Source organism: Caloenas nicobarica, chromosome 1 (assembly GCF_036013445.1).
Source record: "Caloenas nicobarica isolate bCalNic1 chromosome 1, bCalNic1.hap1, whole genome shotgun sequence".
Lineage (NCBI taxonomy): Eukaryota > Metazoa > Chordata > Aves > Columbiformes > Columbidae > Caloenas > Caloenas nicobarica.
In genome coordinates, this window is record NC_088245.1 from 158,582,405 (window position 1) to 158,607,391 (window position 24,987).

At 39.5% G+C, this 24,987-nt stretch overlaps 1 protein-coding gene across 2 annotated transcripts in view; it reads left to right on the forward strand.

Annotated features, from left to right (window-relative positions):
* NALCN (sodium leak channel, non-selective) overlaps positions 1–24,774 on the forward strand; it is a 241,612-nt gene extending 216,838 nt beyond the window's left edge. For both annotated transcript variants that reach the window (XM_065628719.1, XM_065628725.1), the window contains 17 exons: positions 201–307; positions 2,144–2,264; positions 2,349–2,447; positions 4,993–5,086; positions 5,616–5,722; positions 6,125–6,199; positions 9,094–9,213; positions 10,238–10,306; positions 12,112–12,260; positions 12,954–13,047; positions 13,808–13,940; positions 14,507–14,622; positions 16,956–17,113; positions 17,784–17,934; positions 20,031–20,180; positions 20,841–20,958; positions 22,680–24,774. In XM_065628719.1, coding sequence (XP_065484791.1) covers positions 201–307; positions 2,144–2,264; positions 2,349–2,447; positions 4,993–5,086; positions 5,616–5,722; positions 6,125–6,199; positions 9,094–9,213; positions 10,238–10,306; positions 12,112–12,260; positions 12,954–13,047; positions 13,808–13,940; positions 14,507–14,622; positions 16,956–17,113; positions 17,784–17,934; positions 20,031–20,180; positions 20,841–20,958; positions 22,680–22,873 — 2,055 coding nt within the window. In that variant the 3' untranslated portion in view covers positions 22,874–24,774. The remainder of the gene's footprint in view (positions 1–200; positions 308–2,143; positions 2,265–2,348; positions 2,448–4,992; positions 5,087–5,615; positions 5,723–6,124; positions 6,200–9,093; positions 9,214–10,237; positions 10,307–12,111; positions 12,261–12,953; positions 13,048–13,807; positions 13,941–14,506; positions 14,623–16,955; positions 17,114–17,783; positions 17,935–20,030; positions 20,181–20,840; positions 20,959–22,679) is intronic.
* Positions 24,775–24,987: the final 213 nt, after the last annotated feature.

Sequence of the window (24,987 nt, forward strand, 5' to 3'; positions counted from 1 at the left end):
AGAAGGGTTTTTTTAATCATTCCTAAGTTGCATTTTTGCTTTTGGTAAAGGTTCATGACTATTAATCCCAAATCAGTAAATAACCCTTGGTTTCTGTTTATGTTGCTTCCCCATCATGGCAAGTGTGCTGTCTATACTGGCATTTTGGCATCTCTCACAGGCCATTATTTAATCTCAGGCTGTGGTTTATTTCACTGTAGGAAGACTGTCATGGCATCTTCAGAATAAATGTGAGTGTTTCCAAAAATCTCAATTTGAAGTTAAGACCTGGAGAGAAAAAGCCTGGATTTTGGGTGCCACGAGTCTGGTGAGTTGCTACACATTCTTTCTTCAAAAACTCAACTGTTGATGTAGAAAATCACTCAAATCTCATGGCACAGAACTATTGATGGAGGGGGTTTTTTTTTAATTCAAAAGGTATTAAGGGCAAAAATTCTGGTGTATTTAGTAAGAAAACAGATATATGCAACTTTTCCAGACTTAACCTGCTCTTCTGTTTGTAAAGCAGAAAGGAAAAAAATGACTGTAGGTACTGAACTTATATAGGAATTAGATGCGATTATTATTACAGTGGGAGTTATTGTCTTGAACCAAGATTATCACTTAATTGTTCTTTAATACTATTAAGAAGACATCCTGTGAGCCATATATCAGCAACAGAACCTAAGAATAAATAGGAAAAGATGGGAAGAAAAAGAAATGGAAATGAACCTGCCTACAGCTTCCCATAAAAAAAATGAGCAAGTCAGCCCCAAAAAACAGCCTTTCTCTTCTATGGCCATCAGCCATGCCAGTGAGCAGCTTCTCTCCATTTCCCGTGCAGGGAATCCTTGTGGTCTGTCTGGTGCAGTAGTGCAACAAAAATTATTTCAGACCTAACGTTGTGTTTATGTTAGTATTCTGATGAAGTCTGTTTAATATTTTCCAACACCTGAACAGGCAAGAACTCCACTTTTTAATTGTTTACATTTTTAAGTTGGTTGGCATTTTGCGAAATCAGCTTAACAGCCACAATTATTTTAATTGACTATGTGCGTGGATAAAGAATGTACCAGCAGTGGTAGATTCAGAGCCATCCTACACTAATGAAATAATATGCTGTGATTTGAACAGTCAGTGAAACTCTGACTTCTGCAGAAGTCTTTGTTTCTGTATGTTTCAGACAAATTCTTCCTCAAGTAAGCAAATTCAATCCTCTGCAGCTTGATCCAGAAATAAGCAAAAACTGTCTTAATCGGCAAAACTGTAAACTTTGGGGAATGTTTTGTTTTTGCAGAAAAATGTTTTACTGCAAGGACATTTATACCACCTGTCGGCTGTGTCAGGCCAGATTTTCAAGAGCCAGATGTCAGTATAAGAACCACATTTAAAAGAAATATCTGCATCTGAAAGCTCTCTTTTTCACTGAATATTTGGATTTTCAGAAGCACCAAACACCAATTCTTCTGGAATACACCTATTTACCTTATAAATTCTTGAATGTTAATCGGGCTCCTTGGATTATCTGTTTTGGATTGTAAAGGCAGAACAACATGTAAACCCAGCCCAAAGAGGGTACTTTCAATATTCAGCCAAAAACATCCTCTTGAATCTCAACTGAAACAAAAGGTCAGAACATGTTGTATAGGAAAAACAAGAAGATATGATGTCCTCCCAGTAAGTTTTGCTTTATAGACCGTCAGTGCACGATGATAATGAAACAAGGAACAACATTTTCTAAACAATCTTCCTGACTTTTGACTCATTTGTGTGGGTTTGAGACTGGTCTCCTTCAGGTAAATTTATTTCAGAATTTGGCCAGTGCCATCAGAACTATTTTTTCATGAGTGCTGTATTTTGCTAATTTCATTGACAAAAACACCAAAATGTATTTACATGTTATAAGCTTTAGTACTGTGAATCAGGTTAGGAGTAACAAAATAAAACATACATAGGGATCAGGAAAAATTACTCTGCACATATTCATTGCTGTTGCTATTGTTTTGTTGTTCTTGAGACAGAACTTTGAATGGTATATTTCAGAGGCTTTCACACCAACGTGGGAAGGTATTGAAATGTTAGTTAGACTATTTCGAATCAAGGCAAAAAACAGAAAGAACAACTCTGTTGCTGAAGTTACACCTATTTGTGTACTGCATTTCAGGGCAAATCCTCGGAATTTTAATTTTGACAATGTGGGGAACGCAATGCTGGCACTATTTGAAGTTCTTTCATTAAAAGGCTGGGTGGAAGTCAGAGATGTTATTATTCATCGTGTTGGGCCGGTAAGGAAACGCATCAAAGTCTTTGAATTCTACAACACCTACTTTGATTTGGTTTAATGATTAATCTTATTTTTGTCTATTCAGATCCATGGAATCTACATTCATGTTTTTGTATTCCTTGGCTGCATGATTGGACTGACCCTTTTCGTTGGAGTTGTCATCGCTAATTTCAATGAAAACAAGGTACTGAGGTGGCTTATCATGTGTAGAACTGGCTCTGTAAGAAACCTGAAATTGAGATTACACTGTCTGTACTACCTAGTAAGACTGTCTTTAGGACTGATTTACCACTCTTACATTCTGCAAGCTTTCCAGTATGGCTTCACACACACTTGATCCATATTTACTCCAAAACTCGAGCCTTGGGGTGACAGCGATCTGCCATGTGCTCTTTCAAACCTGTCTGAGTTTATTTACAGTGCAGCTGTGTTACCAGATGGAGGTGGAACCTAAAGCACAGTGTATTTGCAGATACTCCACATTCTACTGGTTTAGTTTGATGTAGGGATGCGTGCAGTGGCAGGTAAAAAGGTGTGTTGTGCTTCTATGTGTTACGACCAAGGGGTTTCATTAGCGCCTTGCAATTGCAGTATTTCAGATTGAAAGTAAAGCTGCATGACTTTTTCCTGGCACACAGCAGCGTACATTATAAAATTAATTGTCTGTCACTCAAATAAAAAAGTAGCTAGTGTTCTAGGAAAGAACTGCAGTTCACATGGGCTTTGCAGATTACCCTGAAAAGCAGAAAAACCTGTTCCCAGGTGAATTGTTACAGAGCAGCTCACGTCTACACTGCTTAAAGACAGCATCCTCTGGATGGGACTGCCGCATACTACAGGGAAAATAAAACATCTCCAGATTTGAGTTGAAAAGATGAATACATTACTTAATTACGCAGTGGGGAAAACCTTTCAGCCCAATCAACATTCAAGTAGAGTAAAGAAATGTCCAGGAACTGAAAAAAATATGAAGTAACATAGAGAGAAGGCCAGCAATTAGTACAGAAAGAAGAGAGCAAAACAGTCCACCGTGTGAGGTTAAGTTATATCTTCTTAAAACTAGTTTCTTGTCCAAACGATTGGTGTTTTGAGTAGATGTTGGCTCTAGAAAGTTCATGGTTGATACATGGTTAGAGTAGTGCCAGGAGTTGATGAGGAGGGTCAGAGTTAGACAATTACTGAATGAGTTATTTTACATGAGAACCAACAATTTTCTAAAAAGAAATGCAAAATATTTTCAGGTATGCTGTAGTATTTCATGTGAGCTGTTGGAGCTGCAGGCCTGGAGTAGTTGGACTGGGAAGTACCACGGGTGACTGTGGGCTGGGTCCCAGCACAGGGCAATAGCCCGAAGTATTCCATCACCCCCTGTTCCACAACCCCCACCGGACACTTGCTGCAGCTCCCAAGAGCCACGTGTTCAGTCGGCAGTGAAGATGTGATTGACTCAAGTATTATCTGGCAGTTTTGAGCTGAAGTCCAAATGCAGACGCAGGTCCTCCAGCAGCAGTCCCACTCACAGAGCTCTGCTCTGTGATCCCTTTATAACGATCCTGCTGGTGGAAGTGGTGGTTTCTGAGAAACTGAGCAACTCAGCATCCCGATTGCTAAATTTTTCAAAGGTCCACCTTTTTCGCCACCTTTCGTCTTCTTCGCAGTGAACCTCTCCAAGAATATAAACCAGACATGCCCATTTGGTTGCCTTTTAATCTAAGCATTTCTAAATGGTTTGGTTTGGACCTGACGTGAGTAATAGGCATCCTTACATCTGTTGCTTTGTCCACGTTGTGTTGGAAGGCACCTCCTCCCAGGGTGCCGTCTGGGGACGCAGCTCCATAAAGAGATTATGTCCACTGAGAGGGAGCAATCCTGACCTCATCAGTTGCACAGCCAGCTCCAGTTCCAGCACCTACACAAGTCCCAGACATCACACGAGCTCTCGCCCAGCTCTCTGCTGACTGTGGGGGCAGCCAGGTGTCTGAGAGAGAAGCTTGTGACATTTACCTTGAAAAAGTGCCACTTGTTTTTGTAAGTCCAGACTCCTTCCATGAGATTTTACAGAAGTGATGAGGACCTCGTTTTGGTTTCAAGGTCATTTAAAATAACACTGAATTCCGTTTGGGGTTTGCTTGTTTCTTCCTGTGTCCTGAAAACACTTACACACGTTACCATCTACCACCACCTGGCCTAGCAGTGTATCTCCACCTCTCCTTGTGCTTCTTTTGTGGAGAGCTCTTGTGGATTCATAGCATGCTATTATTTTATTTGAATTACACCCCAAGCAGAAGAGCTGTGGAGAGCAGCAGCAGTCTCCTGGAGGGCTCGTTCCCCAAGGTACTGCAGTGCCACAGACAAGCCACAGGGTTTTCTGCAGCAAAGTCTGGACAAAATCAACCACTCTTTAAAACAGTCCTCCCTGCAAATGATGTTCAGTCAAATGGACAACCTCCTGCAGTGTTTCACTGCCCGCACTGGGCTGCTGCTACAAAGAGCAACAACTGTGCCTGCTGAGCTGAGTCCCAGAAACTCTCAGCTAATGCATCCGGAAATCCTCTTGAGTACCAGCTGGTACTTTAGACTCCTTTGCCCAAACTGTGTGTTATTTAAGGAAAGTTGTGTATGTAACTTTATTTCAGGCACCAAAGAGAATGTTGTTTTCATGTTTACAGCATTAAGTGTCCTAGCTTTTATATGACAAAAGCTTTATACGCTTCTCTTTGTTTATTAAGGGGACAGCTTTACTGACTGTAGATCAGAGACGATGGGAAGATCTGAAAAGCAGGCTGAAGATAGCACAACCTCTTCATCTCCCACCTCGTCCGGGTATCAAAGATATTTTGATTTTATTCATGTTGAGCCCTAGTGTTCATGATTCCCCAGGAGTCTGCGATTCAAATTAAAATTGTAATCGTGAGGCCACTAGGAGGTTGTGCATAAGTTAATGTGGAAACAGGCACCAACTACAGATCTCTGCATAAGGCTATTAAAATCAACCCAAAAAACGTTGTGCTTCGATGGTTTTAGGATAAGCCTTAATGAAAAATGAATTTCTAAATGAAAAATATTTGCAGTTGGCTGTTAATGATATGAACGGAATGTATTAACCTGACAGCAGCTGAACGATGCACTTGCCCTACAAGTACCAAAGCCTTCATGCAACACTAGTGTTCAGTATTTAAAATCATATGTTCAGAAACCCTATTTGATATGGAAAATCGTAGCAGAAAATTAGAAATGTCTTTTGAAACTGGTAAAGGATTATTTTGCCACTAATGAACATGGAAAATATGTCAAGAAATAGGGGAAAAATACTACTGTGTATTCTCTCTTCCTCACGCTCTATCTTTTTCAGATAACGATGGCTTTAGAGCTAAGATGTATGACATAACTCAGCATCCATTTTTTAAGAGAACTATTGCTGTACTTGTTCTGGCTCAGTCTGTGTTGTTATCAGTTAAGGTAATTGTTTTTCTTTTAAGTGTTTCATTATAGTAGTACAGCATGTGTTGCACATTTCCTAACACCAATTAATGATCAGTTGAGCCATTACTGTGATGAATGTGGGGAAACATGTTTTCTAGATACAGCAGTCTCAGTTGGCACAGATGACTGTAGATTAATTGTCACTTGTGGAGCTGAATCAGTTTCTGCCTTTTCATAGGCTGGTCCATTATTTTTAATTTCCATTTAATCTGTAAATCTGTGAGAAAATAATACGCCAAGATGGAATTCTTGTCTGAATACATTTTAAATTGAAATCTATTCATTAACAAAATCTGTACGAAATTTTAAGGTAATGAATAGACTTTTAGTTCTGTTTGACAGCTACTGTTCTGTGAACAGATTTTGTTTGCATTTCAGTGGGATGCTGCAGATCCAGTGACTGTGCCTTTAGCGACAATGTCTGTTGTTTTCACCTTCATTTTTGTTCTTGAGGTAAAGTAATATATTTTATGACTTCTTGATATTAAGACTATTATGTATATATTTCATTTTGGCTTTAGGGTTGTTGTCTTATTCTTCGCTACAGTTTTTATTTCTGAACATGTACATTTGGGGCTCTCCTTGTCACTTGTCTTTAAACACGTACTCTAGGAAAAAACTTTTAATTAGTTATAGTCATACTTCAGTTTTGTGTCCTTTTATATATATATATTAAACTCTGAGCATTTCCTCTTGTGTTTTGGTGAACCCAATGAACTCTTTTCTTGCAGAACACCTCGGATTAAATTCAGTCCGTACAACACAGGATCTGTGTTGTATCATGGAAGTTCTGCTCAATCCATTTCTATTTTGCCTGGTTCTACAGAACAGAGTACATTAATCTTCACCATTCTGTGGCTGTGACATCATCAAACCTCTCTCCATTTTGTTTTGGTTTGGTTTTTTTAATTATCATACTTCACTTTAATGCCTTTTAATAAGCTATGTCAAATTCCACTCTTATCTATCTTTTGTTATACAGATCTGGATCCTATGTGGTAATGGTTCTCCACGAGAAAATTGTCACCACAATCTAGCTGTGCAAAGTGTAATTAGCCTGTTTTCATAAGATTGGAATCTAATGACTTAAACACATTTTTAGAGCATATTTATTTTTTTTATGCATAAGGCTATCTATAGTGTAACAAAGTGCACATTTATGAGGTTAAAAAAGATGCTTCCTCTGTGGTTAGGTTAGTACATAGTTCTTTTATAAGTTTATGATTGAGTGTTTTCTTTTCAGTCCCCCGTGAACAGCTGATACTGACCACTATCAGAAACAGAATAGTAGAGTGCATTCCCACTGCTCTAATCCAATGTGACAGTTCCTATGTTCCAGTGATAGGTTTTGCCAGCAGTGATGAATAAACAATGAAGTGAATACCTTGTAGCAGCTGTAGCTGGAGTACGTCTGTGTTGTTGCATCTTTTTCCCCTGCCCAGGAGAAATCAATATCTCTTGAGAGACTGAGCAAACACAGAGAAGTTTGATTTGTATCATACACAGACAGGTTTTAATTTACCTAGTAAGTATGTCTTTAGAAATACTTTTTTTCCTTTATACTGCCAGGGGAAACAAATACAATTCTAGAATTTCAAAGGAACTTTGTCAGAGCCAAGGAAAATTTGTTGGCTGTCTCAACAGGCCAGCTATCCCACTGTGAGCGCACACGATTTATGGACAGAGGAAGCAGCTTCCTGCCTGGCATCTTCCCTCATGCAGCACAGTCCGGTTACAGGGTCTGCTGTGTACACGCTCTGCTACCACTAGCAGGCATGGTCCATGAGGAAGGCCAAAGCTTTCTGCATCGCTCATGGCCCTGTGTCCAGTCTAAGGACTCCTGGTTCACTCTGAACCTCTACTGCTCACCTCAGCATATGCGGTGTAGAAGAATAGGAAGAATTTGGAGCTGTCACTTTTGTTACCGCACTGACAGTCACAGAATAAAGTGAGATGCGATTTTTTATTTGCACGATGTGGTATTCAGTTCAAGATTATAGACGCCTGAACTCAGGTGTTTAAATTCTACATGTGAGGTGCTTAAGCTGTCACTGTGAGCAATGGAGATGTAGGGTGAGATTCAGTTGCCTAAACAACCAAAGGCATCAAAAGCTTTTTTGTGTACCCTGGCTGTTCTCCCCTTACCTCCACCAGCCGCTACAGAAGAGCAGGGATGTTCGCAGGTCTTGTGTCATCCCTGTCAGCCCCATGCATCTTTCTCCAGTATTCTAGTGTATTTCAGCTGACTGTATAGAGGTGAGGCAAGATACCTTCAGATACCTCATTAGAGATTGAGAGATGGTATACTTCATTTTGGAGTCAGGGTTTAGAAAACATCGTATGGCAAAAAAACTGACTGGAAAATCAGACTTCTACATCAAACTCGTATCCTTTTATATACAGTTTAGGTTTCAGAAATGTGAAGAATCCTACTAAATGGCACTGTTGCAAGAATCGTATAATGAATGCCCGACATTTATAGCCTTTGTATAGTAACAGTTGACTTGCTTTGAGATTTGATAGAAATTCTGTGTGAGAAACTGGTGTCCCCTCTGCCTGCATCACCCAACCTTGATATCTGCTAGCAATTGTTATTATTTCCTACCAGTATCTATTCTTAAGCTTCCTACCTGCACTCCTGTTGCCTGTATTGGAAAGGACAAGCACCTTGGCTGCTGTGGTTTTTTGCCAGGAACATTGTAAAATGTACTCCCTTTCCTGTTCTTAGCTTTCTTCTCTTACATGCTGCTGAGTACAGATGGTGCCGAGTACAGATCATTCCTTAAAGCAAGAAATATTTGCAATATAGGAATGCCTTTTAGTTAATTTGAAATATGGGAGCTACAGAACACAATTAAATTAATGAGTTCAAATGTGCTTATGTGATTTTAACCTGCTTATGGACAACTAGAGGTAGGATACTACTTCGTCTTTTAGCTACGTATTATCAATAAAATAATTTTTTAATTTCATAGCTTCATTAACTGTTAGAGATCTTAAACCCTCATTCACCTCAGCAATCTATACATTAAGCATTCAGTCTGAGGTGGTCAACTGCACTCCTTTGATACCTGATGGAGAGAGAAACTTCCAGAACACTGTTTATCCCCCTCAGTCATCTGTGATCTTCCACAAGTACCAGCTTTCCTTCTTCTAAGAGAAGCTTATATGATCCACTTAGTCTGGCAGCCTAACTTGTCCACCTGGAAACAGTCATCTGACATGAAACCTGCCCTTGGTTGTTTGTAAACATTCGTAAGATGTACTCAATCAAACATTTTAGAGGCTCTTATAGTAAGAAATAACCATTTATTCAGTACAACTGAGAAATTTTTTTTTACCCATAGGTCACAATGAAGATTATTGCCATGTCACCTTCTGGCTTCTGGCAAAGCAGAAGAAATCGGTATGATCTCTTGGTGACATCTCTTGGAGTTATATGGGTGATACTTCATTTTGCCTTACTGGTAAGATTTAAAAAAACACGATTTCAATGGTTAAGCTTGATTTTATCCACTAAGCACCAGCAGTAGGATCACTGCTATACATCCAGATAAACCTTTGGGAGTTTAGTAAGGCTGAAACATGGCTGAAACAAATTAAGCTTGATGCTAAGAAGGAATCCTTATCTTGAGCAATGATACGAGGTAGAGTCTGTAAATGTGATAAAAAAACAGTCTTTGGAAGGGATGTGAGTGAGGAAAGGAAGGAACCTGAAGAGACTGAGAGCTCTTGCTGACAGCAGTCTCATGAGCAGCAAGGAAGAAAGAGGCAATGCACAAAATGCAGATAGCAACAGAAGACTGGAAGAAGGCATAGGTTCAAAATTGCTGAACAGTACAGTCTATCCCAAAACCAGCAGTGATTCTAGACCACTGGTTTTGATTAAGAGGCTATGTTTAATCCAGGAAGGCATGGAAGAGAGGAGAAGAAATCAGCTCTCCCTCCATCTGGTCCTGGTTTTTTAAGTTGGCTACGCCCCTGGTTCCCTTACTTACGAGGGAAGGAGAAAGGATAGTTGATGCTTGTCACCAATCACAAGCTGTGGAAGTCACCACCCTAAAATGGCTGGGGGCTTCTTTCTTGTCTGCCTCAGGCTCTGTTTGGAGGAAAACCTGTCTTGTGTGCCTCGTCAATTTGCCCTGACATCCACAGATTGCTCCCTGCTGCGGATGTGCTTGGGAAGCGTGAGGAGTTACTCTGAGGCAGCAGCTGCCTAGACAAGTAGGCTCAGGCTACTGGACATAATTACAGCCAAGCTAATAGAGGATTGAAAGTTGTTTGGTTTCATGTATGGGGAGGTTGGGTTAGTGGTTTTGAACAGGTAGAGCATCTTCTGTTAGCCTCTTACTGCTCCACTGGCATTACTAGTTTATGATTTTGTTTACTTCATATGGTGACTGCTCTACATTAGTAAAAGAATGATTATCCTGATCTTCCCATGAAATCCCTGAGGGACAATGTATAAAGTCTTCCATGTTTCTCTTCCAGAATGCGTACACATACATGATGGGGGCATGCGTAATTGTCTTCAGGTTTTTCTCAATTTGTGGGAAGCATGTAAGTATAAATTAAGAACTACAGTTGCAGGGCTCACGTGTAGTTGCTACGTGTCCTTAGTGCACATTCTGTAACGCTTCATAGTACATGCCAAAAAAAAGGAGTCTTCAAGCAGCAGTCTCCAATTTTACATGCTGTCTTTAAAATGTCAGGATTTAAGATATATTGTATAATATCACTGCATGATAGTTCCTGGGAAAGCTGCATTTTTGGAAAAAAAAATGCAATGCGATAATACCACACAGTTTTTCAAAAATGCTCTCAAACTCTGAAGATACGTGGTGCTGCTTTCAGTCCTTGCCATTTCAGTGTGGTGTGATGTGCATGCTTTTTATGTATTTTCTCTGCAAGACTAGTAGAGTGGTGGTTGATGCACTTATCTTGTATGATAGTGTTGTCTTAAAGAACTTTCTTCCTCCAGAGTGCAGGTCTGTGTCTTGTGTCTCTACAGTGTACGTCTTATCACAGTAAAGAATTTCTGTTCAATTAAAAAAAAAAAATGTTCAGCCAAGATATTCTTCTGGAAACACTGGCATGGTGACAAAGGAAGTCACTTCTAAAGTTTACATTTCTTTTGTGTTTGGATTTGCTCTGGTGCAATTGAAAGTAGGCTGGCAGAATAAGCATAGGCAGAGAACAAACACCCTTGTTTAACAAGTGGTGACACTCTGCATTCTCTTGCTGTAGAACTTCTTAGACTATCCAAACATTTTCTGTGAAGTCTGACATATTAAAGTAAATGTGATAAAAAGACTGTTGCACTAGGTTGCCAGGGTTAAGAACAGTAAGTCAGAAGGTTTGTTCAGTAAAGATAAAAAGTTTTCTTTCAATCAAACTACACAGAGCCCGTAAAGCCTTGGAAGTCAAATGAAAAATCCTTGCTTCTTCTATGCAGACAGACCAAGTGATTGCCTTCAAAGCTTTCTGATGGATTCTGAAGTTCTTTCAAGTTTTTAACCTAGTCACATTTGCACTTTCATGTTAGGAGCTGTATCAGTTTCACTAATTTATCTGTTGTGATGCAATGTGATGACTAAAAGTCAGCATGAGTTATCGGTGTGGCATGATTCTAAAGAAAACTGCTACCCTCAGTTCCATTAAAGAGAATTTTCCAAAGCATCCAGAGTGGTTAAGGGTGTTAGGACAATCTAGGGCAATAACTCTATCAAGAGTAAAATGTACAGTATGCATGCATGGGAAACTAATATCTATTAGCTAGGCCTACAGCCTATGTAATTTCCAAAATTACGCTCTCTTAAGCTTTTTGGCCAACTTGGCAAGAAAATACTAGTCTAATCAAGCTGTGCTGATCTTATGGGAATCCCCTAACTAAACATCAACACCTTTCTTTAGGTAGGCTGCAGTATCTATGGTTTTACCTAACAGCATCATTTTCAGATAAGCCCAAAGCAGTTTACTGCACCACTGTTCATGCAACACTAATTTTTATACTTCTGGAGTATACAGATCCCAGAATATTATAGTTAAGCTTATGCTGTGTTATTTCTGTAATATCCTACACTGTATTGTGCTATATACACTCTTTGAGGAGCAACATGATAACCTTGTAAATGAGGCAGATACGCTGATATCTTTAACAAGGAGAAAGCACGCTAGATCTCAGAGGAAGACACAAAATGTTCAGTTCCAAACAGATTCATAATGTACTGTTTCACTGGGCTCATCCATTAATGTATATGTGTAAAGAATTTGTTTTCAAAATGGCAAGTGCAATAACTCTCTTTTCCCTTTTATCTCTGCTTTCCTGAATGGCATCATGGATTGCTTTTTCTCTGTCCTTCCAGGTGACATTAAAAATGCTACTCCTGACAGTGGTTGTCAGCATGTACAAGAGTTTCTTCATCATAGTGGGAATGTTTTTACTGCTTCTTTGTTATGCTTTTGCTGGAGTGGTTTTATTTGGTACTGTGAAATATGGAGAGAACATTAACAGGTACCGTATGTTCTTACTACCTCATGAGGATGTTCTTTAAACAGCACCAAAAAAATCACATTCTACTAGAGAGGTTTATCCACGGTAAAAGCCAGACAAGTCCTCAGGTCTAGCTGAAAAGCTCTAAACAGAATTTCTAATAGGTGTCACCGAGCCATCTTTCCAGTCCTTGCACGTTGGACCAAATGACACCCCGTCCAGCCCAGAGCGGGCTGAGAGCTCTTCTTCATTGTATCAGCTGGAATATTCTCCAAAGCAGCACTGTGCTAGTCACAAGCTGCTGAAACACGGTGCACCTACTACACCTTATTGGCATCACCCAGGAACGGGATCCATGTACCAGGCTGATAGAGGGAGGGGACAGCTCTGTGAACTGGCTGCTAACTGCGGATTTCCCAGTCAATAGCATCATCAGACTTCAGGAAGAGAATGGAGTCAAGAGATAGGATCTGGCTCCGAGTCTGCGCTTGCTCTTTGATAAAATGAACCAGACCTGTGTCTGAGCTAAAATTCAGTTATTATATCTTAAGTCATGGAATAAATAATTCAATTCTCTCACTCAAATAACATTGTAACTATTTTCAGTTTAAAATAGTAGAACAGTAGAAAATGGAAATTATTTGCATTTTTTCTTGCCAGCATTTTAGTTCTGGAAAGTGAAATGATCTCTCTCTCTCTTATTCTTTAAAACAGACATGCAAATTTTTCATCAGCTGGCAAGGCTATTACTGTACTCTTCAGAATAGTTACGGGAGAAGACTGGAACAAAATTATGCATGACTGCATGGTAAATACAATACTTCCAGAGATAAAGACAACAAGAAACAGGAGACATCCTTGCATCTCAAAGTGTTTCCAGTATCTTAGCTTTGTACAAGGAATGTTATGATTGCCTTTATGTCTTCAAGATATACAATGTTCGCTAAACCTCAGAACCTGACACACAAATTGCAGTTCCAATCACACACTCACAATGCAATGTTTTGTGGGGCTAGGCTATTAGATGATTTCAAAACAAAAATAAAAGGCATTTTCAAAATCAGATGTGCAGTAACTCACTTTTCCACTGCTTTGACTGTGGCAAGGTGACATTTCAGATTAACTTTGTCTTTAATGCCTGCACTTTGGCTCATTCCATGTGAATAGTCACCTTAATGATCCCAAAATTTGTCCTGGAATCATTTTATTCTGCCCAAGCAAATTTCTTTCTTTGGTTTCCATTGCAATGAAAATAATATTACCCTCATTTTTTGAAAACTACCACATCTCAGAGCATCAAGTTGTTTCTTTACAGCGGCATAATGCACGACATGCCTTGTGTGTGGTAGGGAGATCCACACCTAGGCCTTTTTTGTCATACCTCTCTCTGTTTTCTGATTTCTCACTGCTAAAGGAACAGCAAAAACCTGCCCGCAATAATGCCCACAGCATTATTCCCTAATTGTGAAGCTTTAAGGAAATTATATAAGTATTGTATTGGTTGCAGAGAAATTATTAATCTCTTTTTATGATTGATTGACTTTGGGGTTTGTTTGTTTGTTTTGAAGGTTCAGCCACCGTTTTGTACGCCAGATAACAGCACCTACTGGAAAACAGACTGTGGAAATTATGCTGGTGCTCTTATGTATTTCTGTTCCTTTTATGTCATCATTGCATACATCATGCTAAATTTGCTTGTTGGTAAGTGAAAATATACATGAATAGCAAACAAGTCCATCTCGGCATGTAGTATAATAGATGTGAGTCTGTTGTGTTATTCAGGTATGAGATTACCTTGTACCTTCACTTCATATGCATATGATATTTTTGATGCTTCTCTGGCATGATGTATGCTAAAACTAGGAAGTTTGGAAATGGAAATTTTTTGAACAAAGAGATGTGTTGTATTTGTAGAGTATAGTTACCCTAAGAAATATTATTTTCTGAGCTTTTCTTTCCTCCAATTAACATTTTTCCAACACCATTGGAATTGACCTAATCAGGCTTAGGAAGTGTTAGATTCAGCATCTCACTGTCATTTAACATGCAGCTTTTAAAAAGTGAGCACAGTGATATTGATATAGCATGACAGTATATTACCCATTCAAAATCTTTGTCTGAACATACAGATAAAGTGATTTATTAGCATGAAGTATGCACAATAGAATTCATATCCTGTTGAAATTCATTGTTGCTTATAGTTGTTAACCAGTTAGAATTTAACTACAGGCTTGCTTTATAGTGTATTTTGGTTTTGTGGTTTTCAGCTATCATTGTGGAGAACTTCTCATTGTTTTACTCAACTGAAGAAGACCAACTTTTAAGTTATAATGATCTTAGGCATTTTCAAATTATATGGAACATGGTTGATGACAAAAGAGAGGTAAGAAACTTGATAATGAGCACAGAAATCCAGTAAGATTACATTTTTCCTTGAAAAAAAAAATGAGGAAAACAAAGTGTGCTGACAAAACTCACTAAGCAGTTACTGTTCAAGTTCTAAAAGTTCAGTGAGCATGATGTGACATTGTTCATGACCCTTCAAATGCTAACCTGTATTCTTTACTATTGTGAAGTACTTATAATAATAGATTTAAAACCAAATGTAGATACTCGTAGGATCAATACAGTAGCATCTTTTCTCCCAGCTCCCTGACAGTTGTTCCCTTGGAAATCTACAGACTCACATCCATTTATGTGTCTGATCTTCAGAAGGGCTTTACTGAGATTTGACACTGCCTCCTGTAAGATCCTTGTAGAGATGCTGTTGAAGTACGGGCTGGATGAGAAGACAATGAACTGAACTGAAAACTGGCTGAATGGCCAGGCTCAGAGGGTGGAGATCAGCAGCACAAAGCCCAGATGGAGACCATTAACTAGCGGTGTACCCCAGGGGTCAATGCTGAGTGCATTCCTGTTCAGCACCTTCATTAATGACCTGAATGATGAGGCAGAGTGCATCCTCAGCAAGTTGGCAGATGACACAAAACTGGGAGGAGTGGCTGATGAAGCAGAAGATCATGCTGCCATCCTTGAGGAACCTTGGCAGGCTGGAGAAATGGGATGACAGGAACCTCATGTTGTTCAATGAGGGGAAGTGCAAAATCCTGCACCTGGAGAGGAATGACACCAGGCACCAGTACCTAGTGAGGGTCACCCATCTGGAAAGCAGCTTGGCAGGAAAGGACCTGAGGGTCCTGGTGGGCACCAAGATGAACACAAGCCAACGGTGCCCTTGCAGCAAATAGGGCTAATGATATCCTGGGCTGCATTAGACAAAATATTGCCAGGAGGCCAAGGGAGAGGATCCTTCCCCTCAACTCAGCACTGATGAGGCCATACCTGGAATCCTAGGTCCAGTTCTGGGCTCCTCTGTACAACAGAGATGTAGACATACTGGAGAGAGTCCAGAAAAGGAACATGATGATGAAGGGATTGGAGCTTGTCTCCTATGAGAAAAGGCTGAAAGAGCTGGAACTGTTCAGCCTAGAGCAGAGAAGGCTCAGGGGGATCTCATCAATGTATATAAATACTTGAAGGGAGGGTGCAAAGAGGAGGGACCCAGGCTCTGCTCAGTGGTGCCCAATGACAGGACCAGAGGCAACGGGCAGAAGCTGAAACACAGGAGGTTCCCTCTGAACATCAGGAAACACTTTTTCACTGTGAGGGTGACTGAGCATTGGCACAGGTTATCTGGAGGGGTTGTGGAGTTCCCGTCCTTGGAGATCTTCAAAAGCTGCCTGGACATGGTCCTGGGTAACTGGCTTTAGGAGGCCCTGCTTAGGTGGAAAGAGTCAGACAAGGTGACCTCCAGAGCTTCCTTCCAACCTCAACCATTCTGTAATTCTGGGATGAGAAGAGCATCTGGGAGACGGAGCTGTTCAGACACCCATACAAGTTAAATCATCATCTGAATGATTCATGACATCACTAAGATTTGAATATGAACGATGTTATGGTGAAAGTTGCTTATAGTGGCATATGGCTGGGCTGGAGATGCAAACTACAGTCTGTACTGATGGAGGTGGAGAGTTGTGCATCCATCGTGCCCAGCACTGACAGTATCTTTCTCTGATGTGGAACAACACATTACAGCAAAAATAGTTCCAGTCAGGCTCATTTAGCAGAACAAAATATTTAAAGAGTATGGGATGGGCACCACAGTTGAGGAGGGAAATACTTTAAGTCCAAATTTTTTAGCAGCAGATCAAAATTGTTGTCACAAAAAGTGCAACGTGTGCTAGGTTTAGAGCAGAAGACCTTTGAAAAGCCAGAAAAGTCCCAACATTCTCCTGTCCGAAGATGCACAGAGAAGGGGACAGGTTTCCAGCCAGGTACAGGCCTGGCTGTGAATGTTTAAATTATAGTTTAATTTCCATTTTTCAAAGGCAGCTCTTTGGGCATATAATTCTCATTACAGATTAATGCAAATGTGGAAACTAAATCCCCAAGCAATTTTGAAGGTTTCTGACAAAACTAAAAGAACAGATTCTCATTGTATATCAGTTAAATAACAGAAAAGAATTCCATGAATGTGCTAAAGAGCTGGCTGCATGTGTAGATTCTTCAGTAATGTATTCACAGTGACTTAAATAGGCCAGGATTTGACACAGAGTCTTTGGAGAAATAGTGTTTCTCTCACTGATCAAGTTGAATGTCTAAGTTGGTTGTTAGGTCACAGTAATAATTTAGCATCTATTATGCAATTTTACCCAGGGAGTAATCCCTACTTTCCGAGTGAAATTTCTGCTGAGGCTTCTGCGGGGCAGGCTGGAGGTGGATCTCGATAAGGACAAGCTGCTGTTCAAGCACATGTGCTATGAAATGGAACGGCTCCATAATGGTGGTGATGTCACTTTCCATGATGTGCTCAGGTACACTGAGATTTTCTCTAAATGTGGTGAATGGGTGTAATGGCCTCTGTTTCTCCGCAGGCTAACAGGTATTCGTTAGGCCTGGGAAAAGGCAAGACTGGTAGCCACAGAGGCACTGCCATTTTAAATGTAATACAAAAATTAGATTTCCCTTTTTTTCCTGAAAAAATATTAGTGATGGACAGGTCCTAGGGAATCAGCTCTAAGTGATGTTAACATTTTCATTGGAGACAGTTTGTCATAACCAACACTCATATGTTGTTCTTGCATCCCAAGTAATGAAATGTTGTCCCCACGCATGTAGCAACGTGACAGTCTGACTAGAGAGAAAATAGAAATGGGAACGTCATCCAAGCATAAACACTTAGGGGGAAAAAAAGAACAAACCACCACAAATGCTCTAGTGGCTTACAGTTCAGCAGCTCACCTATTAATATATTGGATAGCTAAATGTAGATGATAAGGTCTTTGTTTGTTTTGAGCACCACAAGTCTCTTTTGGAATCATCTCAGCATTTTTTAGCCTCAAATGTGAATTTATTGCACATACCTGAATTACATACTTTTGCATTAAGGTCTTGAGTATGAGCTTTGATTTTCTAAATTTCTAAATTAATTCTAAAGTAAGGTCATCAGTATTTAATAAAAAAATAAATCTATGTTTCTTCCAGCATGCTTTCATATAGGTCTGTGGATATCAGAAAAAGTCTTCAACTGGAAGAGCTGCTTGCTAGGGAACAACTGGAATATACCATAGAAGAGGAGGTGGCCAAACAGACTATACGCATGTGGCTGAAGAAGTGCTTAAAGCGAATCAGAGCAGTAAGTCAAGCTAAACCAGCATCTAAATGGTTGCAGCAATTGTACTGCTCAACAATACTGGAATTTGCTGTCACTATGCCTCATTTACTCTGGAGTCATGGTAATATTTATATGGAGAAGTATGTGGCAGTTGCTAACTCAGCAAAAAAGTATGTTACAGCTCAATGGAAAGCACTACAAAAATAAGCATCTTTTGAAGGCAAAAACTGTCTTCTTGCCAAAAATTTATCACTCTTTTCAATACAGCAGGAAGATGCATGTGCAGAGGCCAAACTGAAAGGAATAAATTAAAAAAACAATGTAATTTGATGAAACGTCATAGCCCTAATCCTTCCTCACAGAGTGTAACTGTATAATTTCTTGCCTCTGCTGGCAGAAGATGCCATGATCAGTCACCAGCAGATGACCCTTCAAATGAAATCTGTATGGAGACGCATCCCTTGAATGAGCCGTCACAGTAACGGGGTGTGCAGATGAGCGATGTGTACATGCCACTCAGGTGTCTGAGCCATGTCACACAGCAGCTCCGTCTACGCCAGGACATTAAGCAGGGCTGAGGCACTGGCTCAGGACTGGGGTCACCCATCCTCGTTATTGTGTTCCTGGGCACAGTTTTGGCCCATGCAACACTCCTCCTTTCCCAGACCACCACTGTGTGGTCTCCCAGACCGCTGCTGTGCGGAGTGGTAGGGGACAGATGAGCCAGATCATGCAAGTCCCGGCCTGTCACTTGGCTTTGGCGCTGCAGGAAATCCTAGGCTATTTAATTTGCTAGTCTGGAGCTAGCTAGCGCTTCTGTATTCTGTTTACACAGTGCTTCTCATGATCAGAAACGTTTTTGCCTTTGCTCAGGATAGCTACGATATATGCTGATTGAAGTTTGTCTTGGATGAAATTTATATTAAAAAATTTGAGGAAGTTCGAATTAGGTTTTGCATTTATTCTCCTCTTTTCTTCCAAAAAATTTCTCCTTTACATAAAAAGTCACAACTTGGTTGCCTTGTTGACTGATTTTTCAGTTACTGTAAGGCTGAGCCCAGGTTTTCATGCATATATTTTTAATTTTTATAAAAGCTTACTTCTCGTGAGTGGAGGTTTTCCATAGACACCCATTATCATGAGATCTGGTTTTTGCTGTTTGTAAATTTAAAAAAACCATAACTGGACAATTTGAATGATGTACATTCCAGCTGAAACATCAGTGTTCAAGGCATATTCAGATAAATAGTTTCATTTTCATCTCATTTATGTAATAATAATAATGGCAGTAAATCTAATTTCAGCTTTCAGTTCTGGGTTTGTGTAACTCTGTTGTTTGTTTCATTCTGATATTGAATTACACTATGTTACAGTAAGTATGCTATTCATTTCACTCTAATAATATGGTTCAGATCATTTCACATCATATGAACCTTTTATAAACTGAATGTAATTATGGAAGTTAATATATATTTTCAAATTCTCTTGTTAGTCTCTAAGTCTCTCTAGAGGGAGCATGTGACAACCACTCAGGAAAGTGAAACCCTTCCTAAGGGCTGTTTATGTTCATGTAAAAGCAAATTAGATTGTAAGATCATAATGGTAGTGGTTTTGTTTTTCTATTTGTACTGTAAATCTAGACTCTGTCCCAAGGTTTCCACTACTGTTTTATTCAGTCTTATTGGCAGCCTGTTCCAAAGTCCATGAAAGCAATCAGAATTTTTTCATTGCCTTCATGTAATTCTTAGTGAATGTCTACCAATTTCCTTGTTTCTTTTTCTTTGCAAGAACTTTTAATTCGTTATTTCAAAACTTTATGTGTTTTATAACTTTATATAAAACTTTATATGTGTTTAAACCAACAATTGAGCAACTTGCCTTCCACTTAATATAGCTTATAAGTTTCATCCTCCATTTCCTACATAAAGGTCAGACATGTGCTGGAAGTCAGTTTATTTAAATAGCAACCATCTGATATCCTTGGCTTTATCAAAGCACCTGGTATCCACATCTGGCGCTCACTGTTTGGTTAAATGTTAAGAAGGTTTAAAAAAAAAATCAAACACTGTGGCACACCAGTGAGAACATTATTGTTGACAAGTATTGTACCTTGATAGAAACAGCAGCAGTCATGCAGCATTATCCATAGTCTACGAGAGAGTCAACAGCAGGAGTTGAGCCGATTTCTGAATCCTCCCAGCATTGAGACGACACAACCCAGTGAAGATATGAATGCTGTTAATCAGGAGAACAGCGCACAGCCAGAGGTATGGGAACCAGAAGACTACCACCTACTGAGAACAAATTCAGAATACTTCCATGTTTCTGACTTGTCCTTTTTTAAACATCATTTTAACCAGAAAAGTTGGAAGCAATATCTTGTTTTGCTGCAGTCTTTCCTTTCAGGTGTAAAGGCAAGGTGGTCTACAGCAGTAATTCCCTAGCTCGGTTAGCCCCATAAAGGGCAAACTCAGCTGTATGACTGGCAGCACCAAATTTCAGCTCTATCATGAGCTGTGCACAGGCTCAGGGACTTGAAGTTTTCCCATTCAAGCATTTTGAAGTAATTTTAACACTGAGAGTGATAACATTGGGCTTGCTGGGTCCTATGAGTAGGAGTCCTGGGCTCTTCCAGGGTAGGGAATGAAGATACAACATAAGGACTCCACTGTAGAAGGGTGAGAACAATTATGTACCCTTCAGTGGGACTGTATAATGGAATGGAGCCCAAATAGTCTTTTTTATTTCCTATTCATAATAGGGTTTTTGGGCAATAAAGAGTAGAAACCATGCTGCCTTAATAAATGGCAATATATTTTGTTTTTATTAATGCATAAAGCTTAGAAATAGAATAGAAAGATAACCCTTCCTAGGGTTATCCCCATGCACTGAGGAACTGTGACTGAGATTCTTTTTTCTCTGTTCAGACAAGTAGCCAGCAGCAGCTCCTTAGCCCAACTCTTTCTGACAGAGGTGGCTATCGACAAGACTCTGCAGATGCTGGGAAACCTCAGCGGAAATTTGGGCAATGGCGTTTGCCATCAGGTAAGTGAAAAATGTGTATCGGTGAAGCCCCCACCTGCCAAATCACTGCTGTACAATAACGAGGCCATGAAAGGCTTCATGATTCACAGTTCTTCCTCCCACTTGCAGCTTGCACCCACATGAGAGTTTTTCTACCTTCATGCATGACGAAATACAGCAATCTCTCCCCTTCCTCTCAATTCTGAAAGTTGGGAAGATGGGCTCAAGCATTGCCATGTGCAGGTTGTTGAGGTTTTTTTGCTTTTTCATACATTTACTCAGAATCTTGGATTTGGGGCTGTACTGTCCCATATGTTTGGACAGCATCTTGTGCATTTAGAGTTCTCTTTTTTCATATAAAGCACAGTGAAAATGAATGAAGATTTTCCTAACAGCAGTAATAACTGCTGAATGCCTTGTCTTGCCTAAGCATACCAGGCATATGATTTATACCTTGCACCATAATAATACATTTCTATATCTTCACCTCGGCCAGGAATTTGCCAGGTGTAGAATCAGTTTTCTATTTATTTTCTCACAAATGGGAAACATCCTGAGGTTATTGTAGTATCTACAGTCTGCTAGAAAAGAGAGGCTGGACTATGCCTTACAGAAGGGTGGGAGAGGAGCATAGGTATGGCCTGAGACCTTATGAAGTCTTTATCTCAAGAGCACGCTCCACCACCTGAAATATTCTCTCTTCAAGTGCATATTGACCTCTGCTGCCTGCCACATCTCATGACCTGCTTTCAGTTGTCCCTGTCATCAGTCCCATTCTGAGTCAGAGCGCTGCCTTCAAAGGCTGCCACTGTTCAGACCCTTAATCATATTCAGGTGGAAGTAGAAGATGGTCATGCTACAAGTACCATTGACCCTACTTTTGTGACCAGAGCACTTGTCCAAGGAACAGGACAGCTTAATGGAGAGCTTTCAACCCATATTTTCCACTTAAATGTCACAGGGCAGCAGAGAAAATCAACATTTTTTTGGAATAGAAAGACTCAAGGAGAGAATGTGCTAAGAAGGAATTGCACTACTGTAGCCAACTGGATATGTTTTTCAAGAATGAGGAGTTCAGGGTTTCCTTTCTTAGCACTAATCTTGTCCATGTCAATCTTGAATGTTCCTTGGTTGACAGTCTCAGAAAAGGAGGATCGCTTCCATGCACAGTACAGCCCCACACATAATAAGTAGCCTGCCTCCAATCCAAAACACACGTATTTAAGATCATTAATAACATCATTAAAATAAATTGTGTTTTTTACATACTTACACATGTGTTTTGATGGTTTCCTAAAGCCATACCAGCACCTTGTACTGGCTTCCACCCCTAGGCCATAGTTAAATATTTTCTAGGTGTAGCTGACACTCCTAAATGCACTTTTCCCTCCCTTTTTCTGGCACTTACCACTTTCACCGTTTTACCAGCAGTTCAGCTCGTCTAAGTACTGCCCAAGCCATGTAGGTTGCAATTAGCTGGGTAAGAAGAGACCTATTGCATCAGCTGTCCCAGCAGAAGGCAATGAGGTGGTGCTCAGTTAAACTGCTCTACCAGCAGATTAGTGGGAGCAAGATGAACAGCTGGAGCGGGAAAAAAAAAAAAGCATTAGAACAGAGACCTACTCTTTCTGCACTAAATCAAAGATGCCCCAGTCCAGCGAGTTCTGTATACCTGAATTCTAAGCAAAACTGTTCGAGAAGAAGATCTACTCTAATACAGAACTTTCTGTTTAATTTCATAGCTCCCAAACCAATAAGCCATTCAGTGTCTTCAGTCAACCTCCGCTTTGGTGGGCGCTCAACTATGAAATCTGTTGTATGCAAAATGAATCCCATGTCTGATGCTGCTTCTTGTGGATCAGAAGTCAAGAAATGGTGGACAAGACAATTAACTGTGGAGAGTGATGAGAGTGGAGAGGACCTTCTTGATATCTGAGAAGAATTTAAGTCATACTGCAACAACAACCACTTCAAGTACAATCCAATTTTCTGTTTAGAATTGAAGATGCTGTGTGCTGTACGATGTCTTTAAAATCAATGTCATATATTTTTTCAAATGCATATCCTTCTGCTATATGAAGCATAGCACACACTTACATTAGAATTCACCTCTCTAGGTACTAACTGTACTTTAAGAAACCTGTATACAACAGCAGTACTAACAAAGCCAGAGAGACTATATTGCCTTTAGTGGACAGAGCATTGAAAGATTTCATATGTTCTGTAGCTACATAATGAAAATGTGTTTTGATATACACACATCTGTGTTTTTCTTCAGCCTATACCGTAATTTAAAGTGACGAGACTTTACAATACAGGGATAATGTATTTCTTCTTTCTGTGTTTTCCCTCAGTTCTTATTTAGGAATATTTCTTTAGAAAGATTTTATTATGCACAGATGACCTGAAGAGGTCAGCACTGACTTCATGTTCAAGGGAAGTATTTTTACAAAGTACAGATTCTGAATTACAACTCTAAGCTTTTTCTGGACCTTTTTTTAAAATATGCAAGATATAGGATAACTCATTTTAAAATCAGAAGGTGAAGGATTGGCTTTTAAAATGTAAATATATTTGGGTTTTGGTTAATTATGCAAACAGCTTAATTTTCATAGAGAAAAACAGGGGGAAAAAAAAGAAAAAACAGTACATGAAAACTGTGCATTTACACATCCAGCAAAAGACCTCCATGTGAAAAACGTGGTTTATGCTTCATTTTCAGAATATACTGTTACATATATGTATGGTGTCTTTCCTGTTAATTGGGTCCCATTTCCTTGTGTAGTCATAAGATAACTTCCTTCTTGTCTGTGTGATAAAAATTAGCATGTTGGGGGTTCTAATTACAGAGTACTATTGTATGGCTTTTAAAATACAGTTCAGTTTTGCCTGCGTAGGTAGAAGTGAATTTTACTTACCCATGTTACCACTCACGCTACCAGCCGTGCAAAGCTGGGGCATGACACTGGGCTGTGGTTAAGTACCTTTGTCCCATTTATCCCAGTGCATCATATTTTGACATGTTAGCCTTCTTTTATTTTATGAAGCACCAATTATACTACGTTATCACTGCTGAAAAAGCAGCTGTCCCTTTCATAAAAGTTTTTCCAGTGAAAGGCCGGTGCTATACAGAGATGGAGGTGGAGAAGAAAAGCTACAAAACACAGCAGGGTTTGTTAGTTTCAGAATTTAAGGCTAAAAATCTGGGGTAAAAATGCTCCCTTCCCTCAAGGAAGAACTAAGAGGTTGCAGATTTTATTGCTTGGCCCCCGACTGGGTTTTTTAACATAGCTGGGACCTTTCCGTTACCTTTGTTTCCTATGGAAATGATAGGTTGCTCTAATGTGGCCTGATGTGAGATCTTGTAAGAGTCTCACAGTTAATGTACATCACCACTTAAAATATACATATCCTTTACAAAGCAGACAAAAGCCAGTGCTTTGCAATGTTTTTTGGCCAAAATATTAATGTAGAGTGGTCAGAATAAAACATTGTTTTCACAGATGCCTTCACTATTAATGCAAAATTAGTTTTGGCCATACAATACAGTTTTCTTGGCATCTCTCAATGTTTTGTTCCTTGTGTATGGTTGAACATGGTTTAGATATTTTTTTTTAAATAGTCATACTGAACACATCTGTATTTTGTGGTTCTTTATGTGTTTTGGGGTGTATTTAAGTTTAAATCTAGTCAACTGTAACTCTATAGTAACGTGTGCATCGACAAAACTTCATCTGCAAATGCATTATTTTGTGTTCTGGTTTGTGCTTAAGTTGAGAATTTGTATATATATGACAAAAAGATAAATATTGGATTTATAAAAGATAGTATCTTTAAAAGTTCAATAATATATTGAACTGCAGATCTTTCTGAATCATTGTTGCTGCAAATCTTCTTTTTAAAAAAATCTGACAAACATTTTTTCCTTGCCTTACAGTACTCTGTCAATAAAAGTGAGTTGCTTTAAGCAATATTCCTCCTTCTGGTTTTAATTCACAGAATCACAGAATCACAGAATGTTAGGGATTGGAAGGGACCTCGAAAGATCAT